Source organism: Bubalus bubalis, chromosome 11, assembly GCF_019923935.1.
Source record: "Bubalus bubalis isolate 160015118507 breed Murrah chromosome 11, NDDB_SH_1, whole genome shotgun sequence".
NCBI lineage: Eukaryota > Metazoa > Chordata > Mammalia > Artiodactyla > Bovidae > Bubalus > Bubalus bubalis.
This window is the reverse complement of record NC_059167.1, coordinates 44811418-44830825: the sequence shown is the minus strand read 5'-3', so window position 1 is coordinate 44830825 and position 19408 is coordinate 44811418. Positions and strand designations below refer to the sequence as shown.

Sequence of the window (19408 nt, the reverse complement as noted above, 5' to 3'; positions counted from 1 at the left end):
TAAACGTGTGGTAGTGACAAGAACACTTTCATAAAACAAACTCTACCACAATCCATAAAAGGCACTAAAAATCAATGTCATGGTAAAGAAAAGAAGCCCAGCAATTAGTCATTACCTTCAGAGTAGGGAGCCATAAACTCAGTGTTCTCCCCTCACTGCCACCCAACTGCTGCTACCCCCAGAAACATATCAGGGATTAATAATAATTCAAGGATCAAGGATCTCTACCTTAGCCTTAAGTAATGTATAAGATAAACAACATCCATTTTGCAAAACAAAACATATATTCAGGTCTGCTTTACATGGATTGCAGTACTGCCCAGAGTCTACTTAGATCTATTCTACCAATGACTGGAAACTTTGATCCAGTTTGTTCAGCATCTTTCAGAAAGGTAAGCATTAGATTTAAGGTCATGAAGAACCTTCTAGAGACACTTTCTACACCGCAACCATCCTGATATAGAAGCCCTGAAGAGGCACAGAGGCTGGCATATGCTGTATTTTACCCAAAACATTATTCCCTGCCCAGAGAGAAAAGATTTCTTAAAAGGGAGAAAATTTTAGGATATGTTTGAAAATAAAAACGTTGGAAAAAATGCTTAGACTAGTTATGTTATTAGAGATACAAGGCAAAAGTGGGGGAACTGAGGAGGCACAAGTTCATTTGGATAAAGAAGAGGAGTGGGAGGGCAGTGTCAGGGAAAAGTCATGAAAAAGATAAGTGCTCGAAGGCAGCTACTTAGTATCAAAGGGTTTCAAAAATTATTTCATTTCTCTTTATGACCTAGCACCTACCTCAGGGTCAAGATCATCCAGAACAGTTTCCAGTTGTTTCAGTTCTACTTCTGACAGATTCCCAAGGAGTTCGTCTTCATCCAGGTCCTTGTATTTTTCTAAGTCCTTCCGGAACGACAGTGCCATGGTTTGCAGAAGAGGAAGTCACTTAATTTTTGCTATCCAATACAGTGAGAAGTGATTTTTTTTCTCAAAACTATGGAGAGAAAACAAAAACATTTAAAATGTTATGCCATGTCCACCTTACTTCGATCTATTCTAGGTTAAATGAAATGTAATTTCCATGTATCGTAAATTCTTTGACCATATATCACGCACTACCCTCCTCTATGAATCATTAAATGCCTTTACCTTTTGTCTTTTGTTGACAAAAAGCAACCAAACAAAAACAGAAAGCCACAACTAGAAAGAAAGAGGTGAAGGAGAGAATATAATTCAAATCCATTAAAACAGCTTCTTGATAGTACTTAGATTTCCTGATAACTGAGTTTTAGGGGGGAAGAATTTATGTATCAAAATATAATTTTTTCCATCAATGGTTTTCAAATGAGTGCTACCAGAGTACTTTGTTTAAGCACAGTATGTTTGAGGTATGCTTGTTTTGCTATAAACTGCTTAGAAGAACATTATTTTCTGACTCAGTGTAGAGGGGATATTAATATACTTTCCACAGGAGAAGTGGCCATTGGAAAAAAATGAGAAGGTGCATTTTAAAAATATTTTTGATAAGGCATTTTTTCCTTCTAATTTATATTTTGCTGCATTATGAAAATAATACATTTATTTGGCAAAGTAATCTAGGTTCCAAGTTGAAATAAAATTCTGAAGAAAGTGTACTGATTATTTTTTAAATATGAAATATTATATATATTCTAAACAATACATACTAACATTCTTATTAGGAAAAGGCATCTTTAAAGGAAAAAAAGAACAACATAGCATTCTGAAAATGCTTTTGAAAAAAACGCAATACTGTGCTGCGATATGTCATCCACTGACCGGAAAGACTGGTCAGGTGGGTCTGGTGATAGGAAAGGATCTCACCATTTCCTCACCCTGTCCGTCCCTCCCAAACAGCTCTGAAGTGACTCAAAAAGCAGCATCTTTCCAGATACAGCAGGACTGTACCACAGGAAAAAAATACTTAAAATAAGAACCACAAAAAGTGTGAAATAAAAATGAAGTATTTCTATAAATTCTAGCTACATATGTGGATCATTTGTCTCACAAATGTTTCTGTATGATTAAGAAATAATCCTGAGACTTAGCGATGTGGCTAAATTTTTCTCGGCTGTAAAACGCCCAGTACTTTAAAGCTGGGATACACTTTCTACTCCCTTCTCCCAATTTCTCCTAACTTAATATTTTTACTAATACATTTTCCTCCTCAAACTAGCAACACTTTATGGATCCTTTTATGTGTTTTCATCTCCTACGAAGAAAGGAAGGTTCACTACAGGGGTCTGTCAGCTAGCAAACATCTGGGTCCAATAACAAGCAAATAAATGGAGCTGTACTTACACAGATGTTAAATTAGAGGCATTCTGTGTAACAGCCCTAGATGGGTCTGGCTTACACCTGTTCTGCTGGCACCTCATCTGATTTAGCAGCAACCATGGATTATTTTTCGCTTTTTTGAACACATAATTATTATCATTATTGTCATTACTAAGCTTGGTAAACCTCCTCTGTACTTCCAACTTTAAGAATACATGCTTACCAAGCATCCAGGGAGTGTATCTTCTCAACTAAAAACAATAAAGTTTGTGGGGACTATTCAATAGAAGGTATCAGCACTTTCAAATATATTAACCATAAAATGCAATTTTAAAGAAAGTGGCAGGTAACTACAGGGGAAAAAATAGAAAACATTTTGAAAAAATACTTTCTTTATTAAAGTATCAGTGATATGGTATTTGAGACAGATAAGGGTAAGAAACTGATAAGTACATGAATATGTACTAAGAGTAATCAGCTTTTGCTATTTTTTAATGTTTGAACAATCAATTCAAAACGTCTTTAATGTAGTTTAACATATTTTTGAAGTTTATCAGTTCAGTTCAGTTACTCAGTCATATTTGACTCTTTGTGACCCTATGGACTGCAGCACGCCAGGATTCCCTGTCCATCACCAACTCCCAGAGTTTACTCAAACTCATGTCCATAGTGATGCCATCAACCATCTCATCCTCTGTCCTCCCCTTCTCCTCCTGCCTTCAATCTTTCCCAGCATCAGGATCTTTTCAAATGAGTCAGTTCTTCACATCAGGTGGCCAAAGCATTGGCGTTTCAGCTTCAGCATCAGTCCTTCCAATAAATAGTCAGGACTAATTTCCTTTAGGATGGACTGGTTGGATCTCCTTGCAGTCCAAAGGACTCTCAAGAGTCTTCTCCAACACCACAGTTCAAAAGCATCAATTCTTTGACACTCAGCTTTCTTTATAGTCCAACTCTCACATCCACACATGACTACTGGAAAAATCATAGCTTTGACTAGACGGACCTCTGTTGGCAAAGTAATGTCTCTGCTTTTTAATATTCTGTCTAGGTTGGTCATAGCTTTTCTTCCAAGGAGCAAGCATCTTTTAATTTCATGGCTGCAGTCACCATCTGCAGTGATTTTGTAGCCCCCAAAAATAAAAGTCTCTCACTGTCGATTGTTTCCCCATCTGCTTGCCATGAGGCTTATAGCATACAATAAAGCCAACACCTTGCTCAATAAATATTTTAAAGAAATAAGTATTAATTATTTTGAGCATCCCCTCACCTTACTCATAAGTGTTCCAGCTTGGGCCATAAAATAAACAGTCATCCTGTAAAAGTGGGGTTCAGCTGCTCACTGCTTAAAAGCCAGTAAAGAGGCAAGGCTGGGGAAAAGGACACTTTGCTTTATTTTGGATGCCAGCAGCTGGGGGTGGGGGGCTGTCCAAAGGCCAACCCCCACTCTCCCGGCCAACAATCAGTGGGCTAGAGCTTTTATAGGCCAAGGGAGGGGGCTACATACAGAAACAGCACAGTCACCTCTGACAGGCATCTGAAATTGGTCATTAGTGGTCTGATCAGCATCATCTTGATATGTTTTAAGTACAGTTAATCTTTAGTTCCAGAGTTGGTTGGTTTCCATTTCTTAAGGCCAGCTCTTGGAATTGTGTCAACTTAAGTCTTGGCTATAATCTGGTCATCATGTAACTAACTTCTCCACCTGGTGGGGGTTTCAGTATCTATGACAGCTCACAGGACATGGCTCAAAACATTATCTACAGCCCTTGTGTGTGTGTCAGTCATGTCTGATCCTTTGCAACCCCATGGACTCTAGCTTGCCAGGCCCCTCTGTTCCTGGAATTTACTGTAGCTTACAGTAAAGAATTTGCCTGCAGTGCAGGAGACCTGGGTTCAATCTCTAGTTCAGGAAGATCCCTGGAGAAAGGAATGGCTACCCACTGCAGTATTCCTGCCTGGAGAATTCCAGGGACAGAAGAGCCTGGTGGGTTACAGTCCATGGGGTAGTAAAGGGTCAGACACAATTGAGTGACTAACACATACATACAGCCCTTGAGGAGGAACTGAAAGTCCTTGACTTTGCTTAATGGCTAAACTAGTGTTATTTGGCCTCCTTTTGACTGTTTTCCTTTGTTTCTTCATGTTCGCACTTCTCTGATTAAACTTATTCTTTAGCTAAATAGTTTCCACAGAAAAAAAAGCAGGTAGAGGACATGAAGGACAATATCCATAGGGTCCTGCTCCATTTCAATCTTACTAATAAGGTACCGTAACAGGCAATATGATAGGAACGAGGCATTAGGGGCAAAGGCAATGTTACATGCCACTCAGGATCTATAGGTTTGGAACATGACATCCCTTAAAGTGACTGAAGAGATTACTCCAAGAGATGGCTCCTTATCCCAAAGTAAAATCTGTCACACAAAGCACTGAATAGTATTGCTTAAAGATTAATAAAATGAACATAATGAGAACATACAACCCAGCCTCAGAAAGAGAACAATACTAGTACTCTCATGTTCCCCTTTCCATCCTTTCCTCTAGAAGTAGTAGCCAGAAGAAGTATTGAATTTTGAATTAATCATTCTCTTACTTTCTTTACAGTTTTACCTCAAATGTACATATCTTTAAACAGTTTTAGTTTTGCTATTTTTGGTACATATACACATGTGGACTTGCACATTATGTATCTTATCTTTTTCCTGATATATTTATTTAATTTTAAAAATTTCTTACAATGCTGTGTTGGTTTCTGCCATACAACAATGCAAATCATCCATAATTATACAAACATTCCCTCCCTACCCTCCCACATCCCATCCCTCCAGGTCATCACAGAGCACAAGACTGGGCTCCCTGTGCTACAAGCAACTTCTCACTAGCTATCCATCCTGCACCTGATAGTGGGTATATGTTGATGCTTGCTTTATTCATCTCACTCTCCCTCCCCACACTGTGTCCACAAGTATGACTTGCTTTTTATACTCAACATTGCTTTGCGTTCATATTTAGAGCTGAAATTCCTTCCTTTTCATTTCTATATAATATTCCAATGTATAAATGGACATCTGAAGACCTGCAGTCTTTCCTGCTCTATTTTTCTGCTGTGAAATAGGCTGCTTGTTGCCTATTGAGCTGGTACACAAGTGCACGAGTTTCTCCAAGTTGTCCAAAGCTAGGAATGGAATTGCTGGGACAAGGGTATGGTATTACCAACTTTACTAGGTAATGTTAAACTATTTTCAAAGTGGTTGTACCAATTTAGATTCCTGGAAGATTCAGTGCATGACAATTCATGTTGTTCATCCTTGCTAACTACTGATATTATCAGAGGTGGGGTATTTTTACCCACTCTGGTGGATATGAAATGATATTTCACTGTGGTTTTAATTTGCATTTTGCTAAGTTGTGATGAGGCTGTGCCTCTTTTTATGTTCTTGGCCTTCATCACTTAGACACAGTGGTGTTCCTTACTCTATGAAGAACCTCTGCCCATTTTTATATTGTGTTATCTTTAAAAAACAGGATAGATGCTCTTTACCATATTCTGGATACTAATCTTTGTCAGTTACACATTTCAAATCTCTTCTTCCATTTTAACTCTTACTAATTTATTAAGGTATTTCTTGGGGAAAACATATCAAAATGTTTTTCAGTTATCTAAGGAATTTACTTCCTTGGCTTGTTTTTTCCTTTTCAAAGCAATGCAAAGGCATTTCCTTTAGGTTCAGACTATGGAATTTTGCCAAGAGGCAAGAACTTCCAGGTAGTTCATCCTACCTAACGTTGCTCAAAACTCACCAAAAGCGTTCAGATTCCTAACCTGATTGTACCTCTTATCCTTCACTGAGGATTAGCTGTGTAGTGACAATATGCCAAGCATTAGCAAGAGAAGCTTCGAAATTCTTAGGAAGGGAAGCTCTGGAAGCTGTGCTTAGCTCTGCTTTCTGTCCATGGATAACATGTCCTCTCTTGTTTGCCCTTTGACATCTGTGTATTGGAAGGAGAACAAATGCTAAATGGTTTCAACCAGTGTCCTAGAGGAAGTATCTTAAATCTACACTGAGTCTACAGGAACCTCTTTTAATCGCCAAGCTAATGTAAAATCCATTTAATAAAAATACACTTCACAATTTACACAGTACAGGAATAGATTTTTTTTTTTAACATAATAGTCTCATAGTCATTTTTTTTAAAGATTGTATATAAGCAAAAGTTAGTTTTGCCAATTAGGTAAACTTTCAGGCAGAAGTAGAAAATTTTTAAACTTGAAATTCTGGTATGATCAGACTCTTTAATTCTCTATCCTTGACTCATTTTTTGGAGCAACAGTTTTCAAGTTTTAGAGTGAATCAGAACCCCCTGGAGGGCTTGTTAGAACGTCACCCTGAGGCCCCACCCCAGGTTTCCTGATTAAGTAGGTCGAGGGGTAGGGCTGAAAAGCTGCATTTTTAACAAGCTGCCAGCTGGTGCTGATGCAGTCGGTCTGGAACCAGGCTTTGAGAGTCACTGCTCTGCTCTGGAGGAGCCGACTGTATACATTCTGACAGCCGGATGGCTCATCCTCCTGGCAGCTGTCTTGCCCTGCTCACAGGCTGGAGAGCTCTGTTAGAACAGCCCCAAAGTCTAGAGGGGCTGTTGCCAGGATGCGGTTCTCTTTTCACTCCACCACTGCTCCCCTGGATTCAGCTATTGGAAGCAATACCAAGGAACACAGGGAAACTCCTGGAATGTTCCGCCAAAAGCCTTCATTCCATTAACCAACTTCTTTTCAGTTATTACCTGTCTCTAGAATCCTTCTCCTTTTCCACACATGACTTCCAGATGGATTGTCAGCCATCTCATTTGACAGATGTTTAAAATTTTAGCTTTCTATTTAGATTTTTTAATAGCTATATTCTAGATCTTTGGGATCACTTTAAATGAAGCACTATTATGAGATTCCAGATGCCATATTTACATTTATATTTATCATTGCATTAGCACCAGGTAGAACTGCTTTAATTGTTCTTGTGGAAAATTCATAAGGAGATGGGAAAACCAGACCACCTGACCTGCCTCCTGAGAAATCTGTATGCAAGTCAAGAAGCAACCGTTAGAACTGGAGATGGAACAACAGACTGGTTCCAAATCGGGAAAGGAGTGGTCAAGGCTGTATATTGTCACCCTGCTTATTTAACTTATATTCAGAGTACATCATGAGAAATACAAGCTGGAATCAAGATTGCTGGGAGAAATATCAATAACCTCAGATATGCAGATGACACCACACGTAGAGCAGAAAGCAAAGAAGAACTAAAGAGCCTCTTGATGAAAGTGAAAGAGGAGAGTGAGAGTTGGCTTAAAACTCAACATTCAGAAAACTAAGATCATGGCATTGGGTCCCATCACTTCATGGCAAATAGATGGGGAAACAATGGAAACTGTGACAGACTTTACTTTGCTGGGCTCCAAAATCACTGCAGATGGTGTCTGTAGCCATGAAATTAAAAGATGGTTGCTCCTTGGAAGAAAAGTTATGACCAACCTAAAGAGCATATTAAAAAGCAGAGACAGTACTTTGCCAACAAAGGTCCATCTAGTCAAAGCTATGGTTTTCCCCATAGTCATGTAAGGATGTGAGAGTTTGACTATAAAGAAAGCTGAGCGCTGAAGAACTGATGCTTTTGAACTGTGGTGTTGGAGAAAGACTGTTGAGAGTCCCTTGGATTCAAGGAGATCCAACCCGTCCATCTTAAAGGAAATCGGTCCAGAATATTCATTGGAAGGACTGATGCTGAAGCTGAAACTTCAATACTTTGGCCACCTGATGCGAAGAACTGACTCACTGGAAAAGATTGAAGGCAGGAGGAAAAGGGGAGGACAGAGGATGAGATGATTGGATGGCATCACCAACTCGATGGACATGAGTTTGAGTAAACTCCAGGAGTTGGTGATGGACAGGGAAGCCTGGTGTGCTGCAGTCCATGGGGTCACAAAGCGCTGGACACAACTGAGTGACTGAACTGAACTGAATACACAGGCAGTTTTAATACCTAAATGATGCATTTGCACAAAATGGAGACAAAGTACTATGTAACCAAAGGATGCTCTGAGGTTCAAATACAGAAAAATAGTAGGAAGACTTATGTTCGCACATGGCAGATGGTTGGAGAGGCATAATGAATTTATACAGAACTTGAAGCAGTCAGTACCATATTCCCATTGATGGCAATTTAGTTTTTGCAAAAATAATCAATTAACACTAGGATCTACAATAATTTAAGAGAAATACCTCTCTACTTAACCAGTGTCCAGTTATTCTCCTTTAGTTTCACTTTTTTTCTAAAATAGAGTTAGATCTTGACACTATTTAAAAAACAACTGGCATACAATGGGCAAAGATAGCCTCTTCAAACTGGACAACTACATGTAAAAGAATGAAATTAGAATACTTCCTAACACCACACACAAAGATAAACTCAAAATGGATTAAAGACCTAAATGTAAGACCAGAAACTATATAAAACTCTTAGAGGAAAACATAGGCAGAATACTCGATGACTAAATCAAAGCAAGATCCTCTATGACCTACCTCCTAGAGTAAGGGAAATAAAAATAAACAAGTGAAACCTCAGTTCAGTTCAGTTGCTCAGTCGTATCTGACTCTTTTCGACCCCATGGACTGCAGCACGCCAGGCTTCCCTATCCATCACCAACTCCCGTAGTTTACTCGAGCTCATGTCCATTGATCTGGTGATGCCATCCAACCGTCTCATCTTCTGTCATCCCCTTCTCCTCCTGCCTTCAATCTTGAGGAGTCAGTTCGCATCAGGTGGCCAAAGTATTCAGCTGAAGTTTCAGCTTCAGCATCAGTCCTTCCAATGAATATTCAGGACTGATTTCCTTAGGACGGACTGGTTGGATCTCCTTGCAGTCCAAGGGACTGCAACACCACATTAAGTGGGACCTTATTAAACTTACCTGGAGAAGAAACTGGCAACCCACTCCAGTATTCTTGCCTGGAAAATCCCATGGATGGAGGAGCCTGGTAGGCTACAGTCCATGGTGTCGCAAAGAGTCGGACATGACTGAGCTACTTCACTTTCACTTATTAAACTTAAAAGCTTTTGTGTTGAGGTTTGACAGAAAACAACAAAATTCTGTAAAGCAATTATCCTTCAATTAAAAAAATGAATTTTTAAAAAAAAAGGCTTTTGCACAGCAAAGGAAACCACAAACAAGGTGAAAAGACAACCCGCAGAATGGGAGAAAATAACAGCAAATGAAACAACTGACAAAGGATTAACTCCCAAAATATACAAGTGGCTCATACAAGTCAATACCAGAAAAACAAACAACTCAATCAAAAAGTGGGGAAAAGACCTAAACAGACATTTCTCCAAAGAATACACAGAGATGGTAACAAACACGTGATGAAAAGATGCTCAACATCACTCATTATTAGAGAAATGCAAATCAAAACTACAATGAGATATTACTTCACACCAGTCAGAATGGCCATGATCAAAAAGTTTATAAACAGTAAATGGTGGAGAGGATGTGGAGAAAAGGGAACCCTCTTGAACTGTTGGTGGGAATGTAAATTGATAGGCCACTAAGGAAGACGGTACAGAGATTCCTTAAAAAACTAGGAATAAAACCACCATATGACCCAGCAATCCTATTTTTAGGCATATACCCTTAGGAAACCAAAATTCAAGAAGAAACATGTACCTGAATGTTCACCGCAACACTATTTACAACAGCTAGAACATGGAAGCAAACTAGATGTCCATTGACAGATGAATGGATAAAGAAGCTGTGGTACATATATATGAAATATTACTCAGCCATAAAAAGGAACACATTTGAGTCAGTTCTAATGAGGTGGATGAACCCAGAGCCTATTGTACAAAGTAAAGTATGTTGGAAAGAGAAAGATAAATATCATATACTAACACACATATATGGAATCTAGAAAGATGGTACTGATGAAATTATTTGCAGGGCAGCAATGGAGACACAGACATAGGGAACAGACCTGCGAATGTGGTGGGGGGAGGGGAGGAAGGCGAGGGGGAGACGTATGGAGAGAGTAACATGGAGACTTACATTATCATATGTAAAACAGACAGCCAACAGGAATTTGCTATAAAACTCAGAGAACTCAAACAGGGGCTCTGAAACAACCTAGAGAGGTGGGATGGGGAGGGAGGTGGGAGGGAGGTTCAAGAAGGAGGGGATATATGCGTACTTATGGCTGATTCATGTTGATGTTTGGCAGAAACCAACAAAATTCTGTAATGCAATTATCCTTCAATTAAAAAATAAATTAATTTTTAAAATTCTTCCAGTAAAAAAAAAAAAAAAAGGACCAAAAAAACCCCCACAACTGGAATTACATGATTCAGAGTTACATTCTTTTAATATATGAGGAGTTAACCCTCATTTCATCACTATTTCAATAGGCAGGCTCTGGGTTCAGCCTCTTATCTCTTCTCTCTTTAATGCACACATGTGGTCATGTGCTCTGGTTCAAAAATCTAAGTCTCACAGTATCTTCAATGGGATAAGGTAAAGTACAGGGTCGTTTGGCCTGCTGCCTATTTTTGTAAATAACGTTTTACTGGAACATACTCGCAGTCACACTCTTATGTATTGTCTGTGGTTGCTCTTGCGCTACAATGGCAGAGTTGAGTAAATACAACAGAGACCCATATGGTGTGCCAAACCTGAAGTATTTACTATCTGGTCCTTCAAAGAAAACATTTGCCAACTCCTGACTTACCAGATAAAACCCAAACTCCTCAACATGAGATACGAAGTTTACAAACGGATCCCAGCTAGCTTTCCAACATTATTTCTGGCTGCTGACCATCACATAGCCTATATGCCAAACAGTCCCTAAAGTTTTAGGTCTCTATGCCTTTGCTTATTTCCCTCTCTCCACAATGAATGCACTCTTTCTCATCTTCCTCTGTCCTCAAATCCTTACATATTCTTTAAGGCCTAAGTAAACGTCATACATATCATCCTGGACATTTTCTCTGCTCTCCATTCCCACCCCCAGGAATGATCTTCAACTGATAAGATCAACATACAAGGATGAAAAGAGAATGTTTCCCAAAAAAGTAGAACAAATGACTCTAGAATGGTTGTAACATAACCACAGAAAGAAAGGGTTGCCATGCAGATATAAGAAAATGGGGTTCATTAAACAAGATTTGGCCATGTTCATTCAGCACAAGGAAAGCTCAGTGTCCTAATCAGCAGATGTGATTGGCTAGTTCCCACTGCAGTTATAAGCCTTGTAGGAAGCAGCTCAGATGGCCAATGCTTAATGTCATTCAATATTTACTCAGTTCCCCTTATTCTTCTCTGTGCTCACCAAGTAATCTAATTAAAACTTGGCTATTCACATAGCTTTCCTCACTGTAAATTAATAAACTCATGTTTGACTGAAGCACCAGTCTCTTATAAGCGTGGTTAGTACGGGCCATTTTTTAAGAAATCAGGCACCTACTGATGGATTGAAATCAGGTCTCTGCAAAAACAAAGCTGAGGACCACCACATGAAATTCTATCCCAGGGTTTGCTGGCCAACTACTTATAAACACACCCTCTATCTCAAGTCAAAACAACAGTGACAGTGTATTCAGTCATTGTCTGTCTGTCTTGCTGGACTCTGTGAGTCCCTTGCAGAAGAGATTCTCTCCCAGAGCTCATTTCTTACTGGGATGCCATCAAGAGGCACAATACTTGGTTATTCATAGGGAAGACAATTTTGATTTAACTGGATCATGTATCACTCTCCCCTTTCCTTTTTTTGGTAGTCCCTCTACATGCCCCTTTCTGTACTGTTCATGGCGTTCTCGAGGCAAGAATACTGAAGTGGTTTGCGATTCCCTTCTCCAATGGACCACATTTTGTCAAAACTCTCCCATGACCCATCTGTCTTAGGAGGTGGCCCTGCACAGCATGGTTCATAGCTTCACTGAGTTACACAAGGCTGTGATCCATGTGATCATTTTGCTTAGTTACCTGATGTGAAGAGTCAACACATTGGAAAAGACTTTGATGCTGGGAAAGATTGAGAGCAGGAGGAGAAGGGGGCGACAGAGAATGAGATTGTTGGATGGCACCACTACATCAATGGACATGAGTCTGAGCAAACACTGGGAGATAGTAAAAGACAGGGAAACCTGGCGTGCTGCAGTCCATGGGATCCCAAAGAGTCAGACACAATTTACTGACTGAACAACAACTACCTGTCCCAGATATCTACAATCTCCTTGTTCCCAAATTGGGAAAGGAGTACACAAGGCTGTGTATTGTCACCCTGCTTGTTTAACTTATATGCACAGTACATCACATGAAATGCCAGGCTGGATGAATCACAAGCTGCAACCAAGATTGCCGGGAGAAATATCAGCCACCTCAGACTACGCAGATGATACCACGCTAACGGCAGGAAGTAAAGAACTAAAGAGCCTCTTGATGAGGGTGGAAGAGGAAAGTGCAAAAACTGGCTTGAAACTCAGTATTTTAAAAACTAAGAACATGGTATCCAGTCCCATCACTTCATGGCAAATAGAAGGGAAATATGTGGAAGCAATGACAGATTTTATTTTATTGGGCTCCAAAAACACTGTGGACGGTGACTGCAGCCATGAAATTAAAAGACAATTGCTCTTGGCAGGAAAGCTATGACAAACCTAGACAGTGTTAAAAAGCAAAGACATCACTTTGCCGACAAGGGTTCACTATAGTCAAAGCTATGGTTTTTCCAGTAGTCGTGTACAGATATGAGAACTGGACCATGAAGAAGGCTTAGCACTGAAGAATTGATGCTTTTTGAACTGTGGTGCTGGAGAAGACTCTTAAGAGTCCCTCGGACTGCAGGGAGATCAAACCAGTCAATTTCATTTCCTAAAGGAAATCAACCCTGAATATTAATTGGAAGGACTAATGCTGAAGCTGAAGTTCCAATACTTTGGCCACTTGATGAGAAGAGCTGACTCACTGGAAAAGACACTGATGCTGGGAAAGACTGAAGGCAGAAGGAGAAGGAGGCACCAGAGGATGAGATGGTTAGACAGCATTACTGACTCAATGGACATGAATCTAAGCAAATTCCAGGAGAGACTGGAAGACAGAGGAGCCTAGTGTACTGCAACCCATGGGGTCGCAAAGAGTTGGACACGACTTAGCTACTGAAAAACAACAATCAGTCTTTCCATACTTCTGCTAATTCTTTACAGCCTCTGCATTAGTCATCTTTTCTTTACTATCAAAACATTCAGAATTCTCTGCTGTCTAATCTTCCCCAGTTAAAACAAAAGAAAGAACATCTGATTATCAGTGACCAGACCTCTGAAATGAAACACATGCCCTAATGAAGATTTGATTTTCTTTTGAGTAAAGAAATGAATTTCCTCCTTGCGGAATACCAAGCCTCACTCTTCAGATGTGCTGGGCTTAAGACTGTGTGTCTTTTCCTCACTGGCTTCTCCTAGGACCCACTGGTACTGAACTAACCTGGTCCACCAGATTAGAAACTTTTTTTTTTCTGTTTCAAGATTCCCAGATGATTATTTGCTTTCCAATATATTTACTGTTCATTCAACAAATATTTTTGAATATCTCCTGCACCAGAAATTGACTTGTTCCAGACAACAGGCAGGAGTAGTATACAAGACAGCCAAGTTCCTTGCTCCAATTTAGTTTAAAGGTAGCAGAAAGACAAAAACAATGAACAAAAGACCCAAGGTAATAATAACATATATGATAAGAAAAACCTAGGACAATGCTATAGATGACATGAGGGTCAGAAAAGTTACTTTAAGTGGTTTTGATGACTGTTCTGAAAGGTGACTTTTCAGCCAAGATCTAAAAGTCTCTTGCAACTTTCTCAACCTAGGACTCTCCTAACAGTAGTAATCTAGGTGAGAAGCAGTGATGGCTTTGCTTGAATTTATAGCTGTGAAGACAGAAGTGGAAAAAAACATGTAATGTATTTTAGAAGCAAAGTTAAAAGGACTTGTTCATAGACTGGCAGTAAGGAGATAAGGACAAGAGACGCCTGAAGGGCTGACCCCTGTGCTAATTTCAGTTTGTATTTAATAAACTTTTTGTTGTTCTATACTTATTTTTCCTGAAGAGCTGAACATGGCCCTATGCTACCTATATTTCTAGGTCTGGGAAAAAAAAAAAGGTTTTTGGTTAATAGCTTCATAATGATTTGTTTTGAGATCCACATTGTAAATTGTTTTAATAAATTTTCAACAAACTAATAATAATAATAATAACCAACTAACCCACCCAAATAAACCAATTAAAAATTACTAAATAAAACTGCTGGCTATGGCTTGGTGGCCCAGTGATTAGGATTCTGGGCTTTCTCTGCTGTGGCCCAGGTTCAATCCCTGGTCCAGAAAATGAGATCCTGCAAGATAGAGCTCAGTCTAAAAAGTGAAACAAGCAAATATCTGCCATGATTTTTTTTAAAAAATACTACACAACTACTGCTCCTAACTTACTTTCTCGCCAATATTTTTGACAATTATTGTCGAACTGCTGAGGAAGAGGCAATCATGAATTTGGCACACAGCAATCCCTGTGATTTCAAGATCCACACAGCTGACTCTTCCAACACCCAGTTTGAGTTCCTTGACTTTCTTCTGAGGGTCTGGTCCTCTGCCCTATATTAGCTCTACAGTCCCATGGCTGTAACCTAATGCTAATCATTACCAATAATTATATCCCTCCATAACTCAATTTCTTTAATCTTCTATCTCTCTTGGGAACTCTTTTATCAAAACCCCAATCCTAGTTAAAACGCTCTTCCTACCCCTCACCTGTACCAGACTGGAAGATAGAGCACGAAAAAAACACACGAACTGACTAACCATATTTAATATTTATCACCCCACTAACATCAAATTAGTGGGTAATCCCATTGTATTTCCCTGGTCCAGTCACTCTCTCACAATCAAATATGACTATTTTACTTCTTATTTTCTTTACTTTCTTATTTTCCCTCAAACCTTTAATATTTCTTACCTATCACTCTCAGATGAAGATTCCACCTTAATATTTCACTAAGAATATTGAAGCAATCATAAAAGGATATGTAAGTTCCCACTGCTACATCTACCAACTGACCTGAATGTGTACCCATAAGTCTACTTTCCTTCTTGTTTTCATAAGCTGTTGAGACTCTTTATTTACGGCCAATCCCATAGTCCGTGACAAGATCCCATTCATGCTCATATATACATTATTACTCCAATAAGTTGACCTTTCTCAACAGCATCATGACCATCATCACACAGATAGGAACATACCTTCCAAATTAAAAACAAACATTCCTTTGACTTTATATCCCCCCCAGACACTTCACATCTCCCTCTCAACTATTTCTTTACTCTTTATAGCAAAATTCCTCAAAAGAACTATTTGGTTTTGGTACCCCACATTGCCGCCCTCTTATTCTACCCTCTTCAATCTGGTGTTCATTCCTAGCACTTACTCCACCCAAATTGATCTTGTCAGCAATAACCTGCATGGTGCCAAATCCAACTGTCAATTCTTGAAGCAGCATCTGATAAGAGATCACGCTTTTCATCCCAAAACACTTTTCTCACTTGGCTATGGTGCCATTATTTTCTCTTGGTCTTCTCGTATCTCGGCTGCCTCACCTCATTCTCCTTTGCTAGTTTCTCCTCGTCTTCCTAGGACTTACGATAGCCTCTCTTCTATACTTACTCCCCAGGTGACTTCATATACTGACAACTCCTGGATTTGTATCTTTAATTTGGACCTCTCTCCCAAACTCCAGACTTAAAAATTTCTACCTATGTAACATTTCTACTTGGATGGCTTACAGATATCTCAAACACATATATACTAACAGACTCTTAATTTTTTCCCCCCAGACCTACTACTCCCGCCATGTTTTTACCATTTAATAAACAGCAACTCAGTCAAATCTTGGAGTTAACTTGGACTTCTCTCACACTCCGCATCTGATCCATCAAACATTTGGCTCTATCTTTAAAACATCATGGACTTACCATCTCCACTGCTTCCACTTTGGTCTAAGTCATCATTATCTGTTTCCTGGGCTATTGCAATCCCCTCCTAACTGGGGCTCCTGCAGGCCCATATAGCCTGTAGTCTATTTTCAGCAAAGGTAGCACAGGTACCTTATTCTTTTTAAGTTTTTATTGAGATTATATATAGATTCACATGCAGTTGCAAGAAGCAACACAGAGGGATCCCTTGAACATGTTGTCCAGTTTTTTCTGACGGTAATATATATATTCATATTAATACATATATTACATATATATTATATATTATACATACATATATATGTATTATACATATACACATACATGTATATATTATATACATATAATAACTTATATGTAGAGTACATCATGAGAAATGCTGGGCTGGAGGAAGCACAAGCTGGAATCAAGATTTCTGGGGAAAATATCAATAACCTCAGATATGCAGATGATACCACCCTCATGGCAGAAAGTGAAGAGGAACTCAAAAGCCTCTTGATGAAAGTGAAAGTGGAGAGTGAAAAAGTTGGCTTAAAGCTCAACATTCAGAAAACGAAGATCATGGCATCCGGTCCCATCACTTCATGGGAAATAGATGGGGAAACAGTGGCTGACTTTGTTTTGGGGGGCTCCAAAATCACTGAAGATGGTGACTGCAGCATTGAAATTAAAAGACGCTTACTCCTTGGAAGGAAAGTTATGACCAACCTAAACAGCATGTTAAAAAGCAGAGACATTACTTTGCCAACAAAGGTCCGTCTAGTCAAGGCTATGGTTTTTCCAGTGGTCATATACGGATGTGAGAGTTGGACTGTGAAGAAAGCTGAGCGCCAAAGAATTGATGCTTTTGAACTGTGGTGTCGGAGAAGACTCTTGAGAGTCCCCTGGACTGCAGGGAGATCCAACCAGTCAATCCTAAAGGAGATCAGTCTTGGATGTTCATTGGTAGGACTGATGTTGAAGCTGAAACTCCAATACTTTGGCCACCTGATGCGAAGAGCTGACTCACTGGAAAAGACCCTGATGCTGGGAAAGATTGAGGACAGGAGGAGAAGGGGACGACAGAGGATGAGATGGGTGGATGGCATCACAGATTCAATGGACATGGGTTTGGGTGGACTCCAGGAGTTGGTGATGGACAGGGAGACCTGGCATGTGGCAGTTCATGGGGTCGCAAAGAGTTGGACACAACTGAGCGACTGAACTGAACATTTTGCAAAGCTATAGTATATCACAATGAACATACTGACACTGACATAGCCCACTGATCTTAGTCTGATTTTCCAGTTTTACTTATGCTCATATTTGTGTATATGTGTATAGTATGTTCCATACAATTTTATTATCTTTTAGGTTTGTGTGCCTACCACTACAGTCAAGATACTGAATAGTTTCAACATCACAAAGATTCCCCATGTTATCCTTTTATAACCACACCCATCTCCTTCTCTAATTCTATCAAACAACATTTGATGCCCTCCATTTCTAAAATTAAGAAATGCCCTCCATTTCTAAAATTAAGTCATTTTAAAAAAAGGTTATATACATAGAATCACACAATATGCAACCTTAGGGATCTGGCTTTTATCATTAAGCATAAATTCCTAAAGATTCATCCAAGATGTTCTGTATCAATAGTTCACTTTAAAAAGTTATATTCCATGGTATGTATTTTCTGCAGTTTAACCATTCAGATGTTGAAAGACAGTTCTTGACTATTACAAATAAAGTATCTATGAACATTTGTGTATAGGTTCTTGTGTGAATTGGCCGGATTCCATTAACTGTGCTGCTCACATCTTCTAATGTCATCTCATCTCAATCAGAATAAAAACCAAATGGCTTTCCAATGATCCACACAGCTGTACAACATCCCAGCTCCCCCAACCCAAGTCCCAACACATCTCCAATCATTCTTCACTTTGTTCACATCACTTGAGCAACATTTATCTTCTTGTTCTTCCTCCAACAAACCAGGCGTACTCCTGCCTGAGGGCTTTTCCACTTGCTGTTCCTTCTACCTGGAAAAATCTTCCTTAAAACGGCTAAATGACCTGTTGTTTCACTTCTTTAAGATCTTTGCTTAACAAGCAACAAAAGTTTGCTGTATTGCACAGGAACTATAGTCAGTATCTTGTAATAACCTATAATGGAAAATAATATATGCACATGTGTAACTGATTCACCTTGCTGTGTACCTGAAACACTGTAAGTCAACTATACTTCAATAAAATAAATATATTAAGAAAAAAAATCTCTGCTTAAATATCAACTGATTTGAGAGGAGTTCTCTGTCCACTACATATAAAATAACAACTCCCACAGGCTCCTCCACTACTGTACGAGGCATTCTCTACTTTCTTACCCTATATTTCTCTCTATATTATCTAACATGCTATGTATTATCTATATCTTGTCACTAAAACCTAAACTATATTCCATCAAGGACTTTGCTTTGTTTCGTGCTACATCAAGAATACATCATGGCACAGGCCAAAACTAAAAAATAACAAACATATCTAATCTTAAGACTAAGGGTAAACTTACGAAAGTCACGTTAAGTCAACCTGGAGTCATTCAGGATTACTGAAACACTAACCTTTTACCTTTAAAGGACAGTAGCTTTGTTCAGGATGTTTCTTCCTAGATCAAATATAAGTTAAGAAGTTGCTTAAGAAATAAATCCAGGCTTATTTACTAAGAAGCAAATAAATTAAGCTAAAAATTAATAGGAAAATTAACATTTGATTGAGCTAACTCTGTATTTTTAGCTTTTTTTCCTCAAAATTTGCCTTTTTCAAAATAAAAATACTAATACCTACAAGCATAGCCAAAACAAAAAAGAATGACAATACCAAGTACTGTTAAGAATGACAATATCAAATACTGGCAAGGATGTGGAGCAACTGATATGCATAATTTGCTAACAGAATGCAAATTGAGTCAACCAGTTTAGAATACCCACACCACAATGGTGTAGCAATTGCCAGTCCCATATTTCCACTCTTTCCAAAAACCATATATAAGAAATTGGTATCCTCTGCTCAGAGATACTG

The 19408-nt window shown here is 39.0% G+C and overlaps 1 protein-coding gene across 3 annotated transcripts in view; it reads right to left on the bottom strand.

Annotated features, from left to right (window-relative positions):
• The window catches only part of TMOD3 (tropomodulin 3), an 87435-nt gene that overhangs the window by 46352 nt on the left and 21675 nt on the right, over nt 1–19408 (bottom strand). For all 3 annotated transcript variants that reach the window (XM_025295596.3, XM_006065967.3, XM_044925017.1), the window contains exon 2: nt 796–991. In XM_025295596.3, the coding sequence (XP_025151381.2) occupies nt 796–921 (126 nt within the window). In that variant the 5' untranslated portion in view covers nt 922–991. The remainder of the gene's footprint in view (nt 1–795; nt 992–19408) is intronic.